The sequence below is a fragment of the Musca domestica genome, unplaced genomic scaffold (assembly GCF_030504385.1).
Source record: "Musca domestica strain aabys unplaced genomic scaffold, Musca_domestica.polishedcontigs.V.1.1 25, whole genome shotgun sequence".
Lineage (NCBI taxonomy): Eukaryota > Metazoa > Arthropoda > Insecta > Diptera > Muscidae > Musca > Musca domestica.
This window is the reverse complement of record NW_026712277.1, coordinates 12,373,228-12,386,300: the sequence shown is the minus strand read 5'-3', so window position 1 is coordinate 12,386,300 and position 13,073 is coordinate 12,373,228. Positions and strand designations below refer to the sequence as shown.

General features: G+C 33.1%; 1 protein-coding gene across 1 annotated transcript; it reads right to left on the bottom strand.

Moving 5' to 3' along the window:
* Positions 1–3,091: 3,091 nt before the first annotated feature.
* Positions 3,092–11,974, bottom strand: LOC101899156 (long-chain-fatty-acid--CoA ligase 4). The gene is made up of 11 exons (XM_059123512.1): positions 11,843–11,974; positions 10,729–10,911; positions 6,169–6,655; positions 5,955–6,114; positions 5,673–5,847; positions 5,479–5,618; positions 5,248–5,420; positions 5,076–5,185; positions 4,867–5,020; positions 4,530–4,805; positions 3,092–4,468 (listed from the first exon to the last, which is right to left on the bottom strand). Exons 1-11 carry the CDS (start codon positions 11,972–11,974, stop codon positions 4,314–4,316), a joined length of 2,145 nt encoding a protein of 714 aa, XP_058979495.1. The 3' UTR covers positions 3,092–4,313.
* Positions 11,975–13,073: the final 1,099 nt, after the last annotated feature.

Here is a 13,073-nt window from a genome sequence, read left to right as displayed (position 1 = left end):
CACCATCGATGAATACATTCTCTTGCTTTCCTTAAGAACTCGTGTTTCATATGTTGGCAGTTGTAGTACCCTTGAAATTGCATGCGTTTTTGATGCAGGAAATACGGATAGAATTTCACTCAGACCACGATTTAGAACGGCGTCCTTCTTGCATACCTATCAGTACTTTTTTATGTATACTTACACCATTTCGAAGTATAAAATATTTTATTTGAATTACGTCTTCAACATAGATTCTTGCATTAAATTAATGCTAATCGGTGCTCAAAATGTTTGAAAACAGACGCAGAAGACTTATCCAGGAGACAATAAAAGCTCGTGTTGCACATGTTGGCAGTTGTATTACCCTTAAAACTGCATATGTTTTTGATGCAGGAAATAAGGATAGAATTTCAATTAGATGACGATCTTAGAACGCCGTCTATCTTGCATACCTATCAGTACTTTTATTTTATGTACAATCACACCATTTCGGAGTATATAATAATTTATTGGAATTACGATTTCAACATAGATTCTTGCATTAAGTTTGTGCTAATCGGTGCTCAAAATGTTTGAAAACAGAAGGCAATGTTTGTTAAATGCGTTTGAATATTAAAAATATTATTTAATACCTCGCTTGTTTTTAGTCACGATCGAAAACCCATCCTGAGGTTATCCTGGAGATATTTGTGGGTCTCTTGAAACTGCGTGTGTTTTTAAGGAAAGTCATGGGGAAAAATCTGCTAATTCATACAAATTTAGTTTGGGAATAGGAGAAAAAGTCGTATTTAGCAGGCAATATTTTTCAAACGTTTTGGATATGAAAGATAGATTTTAATTTCCCGATTGGGTTTCCTCACCATCGATGAATACATTCTCTTGCTTTCCTTAAGAACTCGTGTTTCATATGTTGGCAGTTGTAGTACCCTTGAAATTGCATGCGTTTTTGATGCAGGAAATACGGATAGAATTTCAATCAGACCACGATCTTAGAACGGCGTCTTTCTTGCATACCTATCAGTACTTTTTTATGTATACTTACACCATTTCGAAGTATAAAATATTTTATTGGAATTACGACTTCAACATAGATTCTTGCATTAAGTTTGTGCTAATCGGTGCTCAAAATGTTTGAAATCAGAAGGCAATATTTGTTAAATGTGTTTGAATATGAAAAATATTATATAATACCTCGCTTGTTTTTAGTCACGATCGAAAACCCATCCTGAGGTTATCCTGGAGATATTTTTGTAGGTCTCTTGAAACTGCGTGTGTTTTTGAGGAAAGTCATGGGGAAAAATCTACCAATTCATACAAATTTAGTTTGGGAATAGGAGAAGAAGTCATCTTCAGCAGGCAGTATTTTTTAAACGTTTTGGATATGAAAGATAGAATTTAATCTTTGATTAGATTTCAAATTATAAAATATCTTATCGGACATCGGACTTAACATAGATTCTTGCCTTATCCTGGAAACATGTGTACGTCTCTTGAGACTGCGTGTGTTTTTTTAAGCAAAGTATGGGGACAAATCTATCCTTACATACAAATTTTGATTGGGAATAGGAGCAGAAGTCATATTTAGCAGGCAATATTTCTTAAACGCTTATGTGTATGGAAGATAGAATTTAATTCCTTAATTTCAAGAAAAGCTGGAAAATTTCCTATTAGACTACGATCTTAGAACGGCTTCTTTCTTGCATACCTATTAATATTGTTATTTTATGTATACTCACACCATTTCGAAGTATATTTAAAATTTTTGTCAATTTCAAGGGAAATACAACTGTCAACAAGTGTAATACGAGTCTTCGGGGAAACAACAAAATAGATTCGTCGATGTTGAGGAAACCCTATCAAAAAATTAGATTCTATCTTTCATATCCAAAAGCGATTAAGAAATATTGTCTGCTGTGCAAGGAAATCACAAAATTTATTTTTCGTTCGTGAGAAAAAACAAGCGAGGAATTAAATAATATTTTTCATATCCAAAAGTATTTAACAAATGTTGGCTTCTGAAAATAACTTCAGCTTCTATTTTTAAACATTTCCAGCACCGATTAACACTTACTTAATGCAAGAATCTATGTTGAAAACGTAATTCCAATAAAATATTACATACATTCCCAAACTAAATTTGTATGAATTGGTAGATTTTTTCCGCATGCCTTGCCTCAAAAACACACGCAGTTTGTAGAGACCAAGAAATATCTCCTGGAAAAACACAGTACGGTTTCGATCGTGACTAAAAACAAGCGTGGAATTTAATAATATTTTTCATATCCAAACGCATTTAACAAATATTGCCTTCTGCATATGATTTCTGTTTTCAATCATTTTGAGCATCGATTAGCACTATCTTAATACAAGAATCTATGTTGAAGACGTAATTCCAATAAAATATTTTATGCTTCGAGATGGCGTGAGTATACATAAAATAAAAGTACTGATTGGTATGCAAGAAAGAAGCCGTTCTAAGATCGTAGCCTTATTGAAATTCTTTCTGCATTTCCTGCATCAAAAACGCATGCAAATTCTAGGGCAAAACAAATGCCAACGATTGAAACACGAGTTCTTAAGGAAAACAAGAAAATGGATTCATCGATGGTGAGGAAACCCAATCAAGGAATTTAATTCTATCTTCCTTATCCGCATGCCTTGCCTCAAAAACACACGCAGTTTGATCACTTTCAAAATACATGGAAAGTTATATTTGGAATGCCTTTTTACGTTTAAATATACATTAAATTAATTTTTTTTATTTTTTAAAATTCTTCGAGTTTTATTCAATATTTTCAATATATACTCATTTAAAAAACGAATAGTTTGCCGTACGTTAGTCACTTTTTGTAAGCTCCGTGAAATATTTTGCCCCGTTTCTTGATGCTGCGTTGTATGGATACTGAAAATCATTGTCAAATTTTGTGACGACTCCCTTTACAAAACACATATAATGTATTTCAATAGTATACATTAATATTGTGTAGGATTAAAATTCTACATGTGACCTAAAAATTGTAACTTTGCTATACATTGTTCCACAACAACGCAAATATATATTGTATTTGTCTTTTTTTTAATTATAATTAAGGGGAAATGTGAAGACAAATTGTTTATTTATGTTTTTATTTATACCATTTATATTAATCTGCATATGTTTTTGCTATTACTGGCTTTCTCTTAAGTCTCTTTCAAAACAAAATACCATCAAATAGTTTTAGCACTAACCTTAAAATTAAGTTCACTATATTAAATACAATTATTTTAATAACAAATTGGAACTGTAAACTAATATCCAAAGTATAATCTTTTTACCCCTTATTCTTAACAAAAACTTACTCGACGTCTATACTGTTTGGTGGATTGTGTAATTTTAATGCCTTCTAATAAATTATGTTTGAGAAGATGTGTTAAAAAGTATATATTCCCGAATGGTATTAGAATTGTAACAAATATGCGTACAAAAAAAAATACAATTTATATGTTAGAATGCAGACGATTGCGAGTTCCGTTAAAACTCCATTTCCTGGTTTTTGAAAACTACACTTACTTTAAAAACACAAAGCTTATAAGGTTCAAATATCAAATTTCTGTATTAAAATATGTTTCTTAAGACAATATTAAAAATGTGAACCGCATAATTATTACAAGCGTTTAATCCAAAAAAGTTGCTTATAATTTCAACAATACGCACTGTACACAGACAGACTAAATTTTTGTTATGAAATAGGTGGTTAATGCATTTGATAATAAATTTACAAATATAAATTAATAAAGAAAATGTGCCCAATACTAATTAATTTAGTAATTCAGCATTCACTTAAACAAACTTGAAGTAATTTAAACAATTTCAAAAATATGTCTTTCACGTTATCCAAGTTGCGCTGTGTTAATTCGCACTATGTTTTCATGTTAAGCAGAAAACAATTGTTTAAGAGTGATTATAGCTATGAAAGAAGAACTAAAATGAATTCATAAGACCTTCTGTGTGTTTGAAACTTTACATAAAATAATAATTTTTTTTCATTGTTCTATTTTTACCATTAACTTTTTATATTTAAGTTCAAAGCGTAATAAGGAAGTGTAGTTTCGGTATGAAATTTAGAACATGCGTGTACAATTTGAAATGGTAGTATTATTGGTATTTGTATAGATTAATAAATAATTTTGTGTTCCTAATATTGCTGTACTAAAATTTTCATTCAATGAGAAATTGTTTTGATCCATATTAGATCGTGATGTATGAAAAATTAAAGACAGTACACGAATAAACTTTTCGTGTAGTGCATACTTGTTACCGGCTAAAACTGCACCTAGTTGTTTAGTCAATTTCATGAGGCATACATGCGATTGATGTCGTGCTGATATTTGTCTTGAATGTCTTTGCGCTTCAGTTTAAAAGCAGCAGTTACAAGCCCCATGTCTGGTGACCAGACTTCCTTGCAGAGTGTAATGGCAGCGGGGACTTCGAACTTTTGAAGTTTACCTAAAAATTGAAAAGGCGATAGTTAACGCAGGATCCATTATTATTTGTATTTCGTACATACATTTGCGAGCATGTTCAGCGATTTCTTTAATAACTGCCTTTTCAATTTCTGAACTCGAGCAAAGCTCTTCAAATGTTTTGCCTTCAAGACCATGACGAAGAGATAACTCTTCCAAGTGCTTCTGATTGGGTACAACTAGAGCAACAGTAAACTGCTTGGTAGGATCACCATATACGCAAATATTTTCAACCAGTGGACATGTCTTAAGCTCCGATTCTACTTTTCCAAGGGAAACGTATTCAACATCTTGCAGCTTGACCAAGTCCTTTTTGCGATCTGAAACGGAAAAAAAATACTTAATTTCTCAAGCAAAATCATAAATTTTAACTGGCTTTACCAATAATTTTAAGTACGCCATCTGGATGCATTTCACCAATATCTCCGGTTTTGAACCAGCGTTTTCCATCTTCTTCAAAGAACTCTTCGGCTGTTTTGTTTGGTAGCTTATAATAACCCATGGAAACACATTCACCCCCAACAAGAACTTCTCCCTAAAAAGAGGAAGAGTTGATTTTTCTTGTAATAAATTTCATTGGATACACATACTTGGGGATTGGGTTTATTTGTGACTCGGTACCCTCCTTCTTCCCAATTGACTAAGCGTATATCACAAACTGTTAATGGGGCGCCAACACGACCATACTGCATATCGCGATCTATAAAAAACAAAAGGTGAGCGATTTTATTAAATGAAAGCAAGTTTCAAAACTTGTATTACAATCCATAACCGTTGCTCCCGATGTGGTTTCAGTTAAGCCGTAACCTTGAATTAAATCAACGCACAAACAAGTTTTTATCTGCTCGTGTGTATCGGGTGAAAGTGGTGCACCGCCTGACATCATAATTCGAACGCGTCCGCCCATAAGTTTGGCAACTTTTTTAAAAACCAACCTAGAATATTTTATAATAAATACGAATCACTTTTTTAATAAAATTAAAGTTTAGCTACCTATCAATCAAAGGAGTCTGGTAACCTTTCTGAGTCCATTTCACTTTGTATTGGTAAAGAAACTGGAACAAAGCTTTTTTAAAGGCGGAACCGGAGTTCACCTTATCGTTTATGCCTTTTGAAATACGATCTAATATAAGCTAAAAGGTAGAATGCTGTTAAGAAAAAGCTAATAATAATGTGTATTTACTTACTGGGACAGTGGTCATACAAGTTGGTTTTAAGACGGTGGCATCTCCTTTGGAGCCTCTCATAATTTTACTGCTAGTATCTATCAAAGTCAATGGCGTGGAATATCCAATTGGCACGCCTGTCATTAAACAAACACTTTCGGCTACCAATTCAAAAACATGGGCAAGAGGAAGAAATCTACAAAAATCATTATTTTCATATTAAATTTTATAATACAGTCTATCGGTCGAAATACTGTGCATCAACAATTTTTAAATATATAGAAGGATTTAAATAAAGCTTACCCTATTAAAACATCGTCGGGATAGATTGGAACAACGTCACAAAAACCTTTCATTGTTGCAATGCAGTTTTTATGGGACAATAAGACTCCCTTTGGTGTGCCTGTTGAGCCAGAAGTATACATGATGATGGCAATGTCATCGCCCTTAGGAGGAACGCTTTCTAGAATAGTATTGTTTAGTATATTCGTTGATTGAGGTACTATTGTTGACTTACCGAATTTGCTATCTTGGCCAAGACGTGTTACTTGTGAAAATGGAATAATTTTAACGCCTTCTTTGAATCCTGATGTGTCAGTTTTGTGCAACTGATCTTCCATGTATATAATTGTATTAACGTTTGGACATTTATCCAAAAGCAACTTGAATTTAGGCAGTAAATCATGGGATGTAATAACGGTTGTTACTTCAGTTTCGCTTATGCAGTGAGCCACGCCTTCGTCGCCCAGTGTTGCATAAACAGTAACAATTGACATGGATTGCTTGAAGCAGCCGTGAGCAGCAATCATCCATTCAGCACGAGTTTCGGCAAATATTACGATATTCCTTCGGGGTTCTTGGCCACATTCGCGTAAACCACGTCCGAATGCGGCAGCTAACCGTTCAGATTCGATAAAGTTTTTCCATTTGTATTCACCCATTTTGTATTTTTTAAAAACTCTGCCGTTAGGTTGGACTTCATCTTTAAATGCAACATTTGAGTTTTTAATTTACAGTACATTTCCCTTTGGTTTTGTCTAGGCTGGCACAGAAATAGTGGCCCCTGTCAGAAATACAATGCATTTGCACAGCCTGAGTGTGCTCCATTCATATTCAGTTATGAACAATCAATAACAAAGGCCCATTAATTGCATTTTTAGGTTCTTAGTGCGCGCCATCTACATGTGGTAAGAAACAACCAATAATGGAGTGTGTTCAGTGTATTTCTAGAACAGTAGTAAGCGCCATCTATATTTTGTAACATACAACTGTGTCAAAGGGTATGTTCAGTGTAGTTTCATAAACTCTGTGCGCGCCATCTACATTTTGTAACATACACCACTATACGAAGCGCGTTCAGTGTTGACATAATGTTGTTTGTTGTCTTTGCTGACTCATTCGTTTGCATAGACGCACACTAGAAAGACGATGTGAGTAAGCGGTGGTAGTCGTGACACCATCCTTGGTATTGTTTGGCTTGTTGACTGTACTATTTTACTCCCTCATTAAGATAAGCTGTAAGTTAGTGGTTGTGAACCTTTTAACAAAAATATAGGGATACCTGCAGCCAAAGGAGAAAAAGCTTTTCTACTCTATACTAGAAAAGAAAAAAGGACCTACTGAATGTACGTGGTCAATCATACTGATAGCCGCTTCATTAGCGATGGTGGTACAAAGAGGAGTCTAAACATTTTTGGACTAAGAATATTGAATGGAAAATTACTCATAACAAGTTATAAACATTAGTAGCATCCTTTTTATACTTTTGGCAATTCAACGTTCATAAATATGGGTATTCTACTACGACACCTAATAGTTGCTTATTTTTACGCGAGATTTGGTAACAATTGCTACAAAAATACCTTGATTTCATCTCTTTTTTACTCAACAATCAGGTAAATAAATAAGTAATATTGGGAAAATTCCGATTCACGTGTTTGCTGGGACTAGATCAGATATTACTTGAAAAACCATCAATGTTAAAAACGCATTTTTGTGATCGAAAATAAACTCCGATCAAATTTTCGGAAATCATTTGATTTTTGGAGGAGAATTGCAAAGCTGTTATTCACTATGCGGCCATACAAGTATATAGAGGCTCATTGGAAAAAGCAGCTTGGCAGTACATTGCATGGCGCCCTAGAAGGGATGTCATAATGATGCAAAAACATAATATTCAATCTCTAAATGTCTTATGAATATATATTTTTTAGAGATGCTAAGCTAATAATTTTTTGCGTTGGTTACCGAAGGCAAGTATATGATTTGAAAGGTCATGGCCAGTATTTTATTGAAATAACGTTTTAATGTTATTGGGGACCGCTAAAAGTGAATGTTGGGAAATTCGAATTTTCTTTGATGTCAATCTTAAACACACCTTCTAAATTAATATTTGGTGCTTTGAACTCGTTCAGCGAATCCTATAAAGGTATGCTCTATAATAATTCCTTTGTTCCCCTTCTTAGTAGTGAGTAAATAAAACTTTCAAATATTGCAGTCATGTACAGGTTTAACCAGGGTGATCAAGTTTGAAAAACACAATTTAGAATTCGTGATACTTCTAAGTTATTAACTAGAAATGCAACTAGGTTTTCTGTTTAAATTACTCCTTACTCAAGCTTTTTAAAAGGAAGAAGATACTGTTAAAAATGAATAGAAGTTTTTACCTTACGATTTGGCAGTTTGCTTTTCGTAAACGTTGTAGATATAAATTTTAAGGTGAACGAAATTGGCAAATGTTTCAAATTATTTATTACATTACCATTTAGAATATTCGCGCACATTTCCTATTTATTCTTAAGGTCGATTTGGCTAAAAGTAGATCCCTTAGATGCAAAGAACTATCAGAAGTAAGGAACAGTCTTTGATTTTTCGAACTACATGAGTTAAGGTAGCGTTGAATTGTGTTTCACTGTCTTGTATTACAATCTTTGCTTTTGATATATCGAAGTAGTACGTTGAATGTTGTTTGTCATTTTGTTTTTTTTTTTTTTTCGAGAAAGTTTAATATAAAACAGATCTTTCCATGTTTTGTTATTTGTATTTTTTGCCTGTTAAAGGTTTCAAATATATATTACTTCCTTATTTAAAATTTTTTTTATCAATTAACAATAAATTACTCGATTTTATTTAGTAAAATATTGTGTTTCATATCTTTTATTCCTTTGGCCATGATGTCTTGTTGTTGCTATCGCATGTTAATATCATACCAAAAGATAGTTATCGTAAGGAATAATTTTGTCAGAAAATATAGTAGTCATAATTAATTTTTCGGAAACACGTTTGTATTTTCCGAACTAGACAATCGTTCTTATTTGCCTCCGAAAATATGTACACCAAATTTTGAGCTGTGTTGCACATATTTAAACAATGAGCGATATCATATTGATCCATGTCTTGTGGTAGGGCATGGGTAAACTGCTTCACGGAGCTCATCATCAACATCCTCATTGTTTTTTATGAATCACTAAGAGCTCTTGTTTCACTTGTTAACAGTAGTATTACCCTTAAAATTGCATGCATTTACGATGCAGGAAAAGCGGCAAAAATTTCAATTGGACCACGATCTAAGATCGGTTTTTTCTTGCACCCTTATCAGTTTTTTTATTTATACTCACACCATTTCGAAATATAAAATATTTTATCGCAATTATGTCTTCAACATAGATTCTTGCATTAATTTAATGCTAATCAATGCTCAAAATTTTTGAAAACGGAAGCAGAAGTCATATCTAGAAGGGAACATTTGTTAAATGCGTTTGAATTTGAAAGATATTAATTTTTTCCTCGCTTGTTTTTCCTCACGATCGAAAAATCAATTTTGTTGTTTCTTTAAAAGTACCTGTAATCCTCTTGAATTTGTACGTGCTATTTGATGCAGAACATGCAAATTAAATATTAATTAATCTACCATCTTAGAACTGCTTCTAATTGTCATATTTACTATAACATTTATTAATGCATACTCAAACCATTTCAAAGTGTATATAATGTTTTATTAGAATGCCATTTTCAGCATCGATTCTTGCAAAAATTGTTGTTAATCTGTGCTCAAAACGTTGGAAATATAAGCAGGATACATTTTCAGTAGGCACTTTTTCTTAAATGCTTGGACATGAGTGATAGAATTTAGTGCCTGGTTGGCTTATCTCACAATCGAAGAATCCATCCTGTTGTTATCCTAGAGATATTTGGACTTCTCTTGAGACTGCGTGTTTTTGAGGCAAAGTATGAGGACAAATCTATCCTTACATACAAATTTAAATTGGGAATAGGAGCAGAATTCATATTTAGCAGCCAATACTTCGTATCAGTTCTTTTATTTATACCCACACCATTTCGATATATAAAATATTTTATAGGAATTACGTCTTCAACATAGATTCTTGCATTAATTTAATGCTAATCCATGCTTAAAATGTATGAAAACAGGAAAAGAGGCCATATCTAGAAGGGAATATTTGTCAAATGCGTTTGAATATGAAAAATACTATTTAATTCCTCTTCTGTTTTTCCTCACAATTGAAAAATCCATTTTGTTGTTTCTTTAAAAGTACCTGTAATCCTCTTGAATTTGTACGTGCTATTTGACACAGGACATGCAAATTAAATTTTAATTAGTCTACGATTTTAGAACGGCTTCTAATTGTCATATTTCCTATTACATTTATTAATGCATACTCAAACAATTTCAAAGTGTATATAATGTTTTATTAGAATGCCATTTTCAGCATCGATTCTTGCAAAAATTGTTGTTAATCTGTGCTCAAAACATTGGAAATATAAGCAGGATACATTTTCAGTAGGCACTTTTTCTTAAATGCTTGGACATGAGTGATAGAATTTAGTGCCTGGTTGGCTTATCTCACAATCGAAGAATCCATCCTGTGGTTATCCTAGAGATATTTGGACTTCTCTTGAGACTGCGTGTTTTTGAGGCAAAGTATGAGGACAAATCTATCCTTACATACAAATTTAAATTGGGAATAGGAGCAGAATTCATATTTAACAGTCAATATTTCTTAAACGCTTTTGGATATGAAAGATAGAATAAAATTTCTTGATTGGGTTTCCTCACCATCGATGAATACATTTTCTTGTTTTCCTTAAGAGCTCGTGCTTCATATGTTTGCAATTGTATTACCCTTGAAATTGCATGCGTTTTTAATGCAGGAAATACGGATAGAATTTCAATCAGACCACGATCCATTTTCATTAGAATGCCATTTTCAACAACGATTCTTGCAAAATCGTTGTTAATCTGTGCTCAAAAACATTGGAAATATAAGCAGGATATATTTTCAGTAGGCACTATTTCTTAAAGGCATGGACATGAGTGATAGAATTTAGTGCCTGGTTGGCTTATCTCACAATCGAAGAATCCATCCTGAGGTTATCCTGGAGATATTTGTACTTCACTTGAGACTGCGTATATTTTTGATGCAAGGTATGGGGACAAATCTATTCTTACGTACAAATTTAGATTGGGGATAGGAGCAGAATTCATATTTAGCAGTCAATATTTCTTAAACGCTTTGGATATGAAAGATAGAATTAAATTTCTTGATTGGATTTCCTCTCCATCGATGAATACATTTTCTTGTTTTCCTTAAGAGCTCGTGCTTCATATCTTTGCAATTGTATTACCCTTGAAATTTCATGCGTTCTTAATGCAGGAAATACGGATAGAATTTCAATCAGACCACGATCCACTTTTTTTGTTCCTTTAAAAGTACTGTAATCCTCTTGAACTTGTACCATTTTGTTGTTTCCCCGAAGACTCGTATTACAGTAGGCACTATTTCTTAAAGGCTTGAACATGAGTGATAGAATTTAGTGCCTGGTAGGCTTATCTCACAATCGAAGAATCCATCCTGAGGTTATCCTGGAGATATTTGTACTTCACTTGAGACTGCGTATGTTTTTGATGCAAGGTATGGGGACAAATCTATTCTTACGTACAAATTTAGATTGGGAATAGGAGTAGAATTCATATTTAGCAGTCAATATTTCTTAAACGCTTTGGATATGAAAGATAGAATTAAATTTCTTGATTGGGTATGGGAACAAATCTATTCTTATGTACAAATTTAGGTTGGGAATAGGAGCAGAATTCATATTTAGCAGTCAATATTTCTTAAACGCTTTGGATATGAAAGATAGAATTAAATTTCTTGATTGGATTTCCTCACCATCGATGAATACATTTTCTTGTTTTCCTTAAGAGCTCGTGCTTCATATGTTTGCAATTGTATTACCCTTGAAATTGCATGCGTTCTTAATGCAGGAAATACGGATAGAATTTCAATCAGACCACGATACATTTTTATTACAATGCCATTTTCAACAACGATTCTTGCAAAATCGTTGTTAATCTGTGCTCAAAAACATTGGAAATATAAGCAGGATATATTTTCAGTAGGCACTATTTCTTAAAGGCATGGACATGAGTGATAGAATTTAGTGCCTGGTTGGCTTATCTCACAATCGAAGAATCCATCCTGAGGTTATCCTGGAGATATTTGTACTTCACTTGATGAAAGGTATGGGGACAAATCTATTCTTACGTACAAATTTAGATTGGGAATAGGAGCAGAATTCATATTTAGCAGTCAATATTTCTTAAACGCTTTGGATATGAAAGATAGAATTAAATTTCTTGATTGGATTTCCTCTCCATCGATGAATACATTTTCTTGTTTTCCTTAAGAGCTCGTGCTTCATATCTTTGCAATTGTATTACCCTTGAAATTGCATGCGTTCTTAATGCAGGAAATACGGATAGAATTTCAATCAGACCACGATACATTTTTATTACAATGCCATTTTCAACAACGATTCTTGCAAAATCGTTGTTAATCTGTGCTCAAAAACATTGGAAATATAAGCAGGATATATTTTCAGTAGGCACTATTTCTTAAATGCTTGGACATGGGTGATAGAATTTAGAGCCTGGTTGGCTTATCTCACAATCGAAGAATCCATCCTGTGGTTCTCCTGGAGATATTTGTACTTCACTTGAGACTGCGTATATTTTTGATGAAAGGTATGGGGACAAATCTATTCTTACGTACAAATTTAGATTGGGAATAGGAGCAGAATTCATATTTAGCAGTCAATATTTCTTAAACGCTTATGTATATGGAAGATAGAATTTAATTCCTTATTTTCAAGAAAAGCTGGAAAATTTCCTATTAGACTACGATCTTAGAACGGCTTCTTTCTTGCATACCTATCAATATTGTTATTTTATGTATACTCACACCATTTCGAAGTATATTCAAAATTTTTGTCAATTTCAAGGGAAATACAACTGTCAACAAGTGTAATACGAGTCTTCGGCGAAACAACAAAATGGTACAAGTTCAAGAGGATTACAGTACTTTTAAAGGAACAAAAAAAGTGGATCGTGGTCTGATTGAA

Excerpts from the sequence above, each read along its gene's own strand:
- LOC101899156 (XM_059123512.1), bottom strand. The coding sequence starts at position 11,974 with ATGTATCGTGGTCTGATTGAAATTCTATCCGTATTTCCTGCATTAAGA. Across the intron at positions 6,656-10,728 it reads AGAAAATGTATTCATCGATG|AACTCAAATGTTGCATTTAA; the intron begins GTGAGGAAACCC and ends CTGTAAATTAAA. Across the intron at positions 5,186-5,247 it reads GGGAGCAACGGTTATGGATT|ATCGCGATATGCAGTATGGT; the intron begins GTAATACAAGTT and ends TGTTTTTTATAG.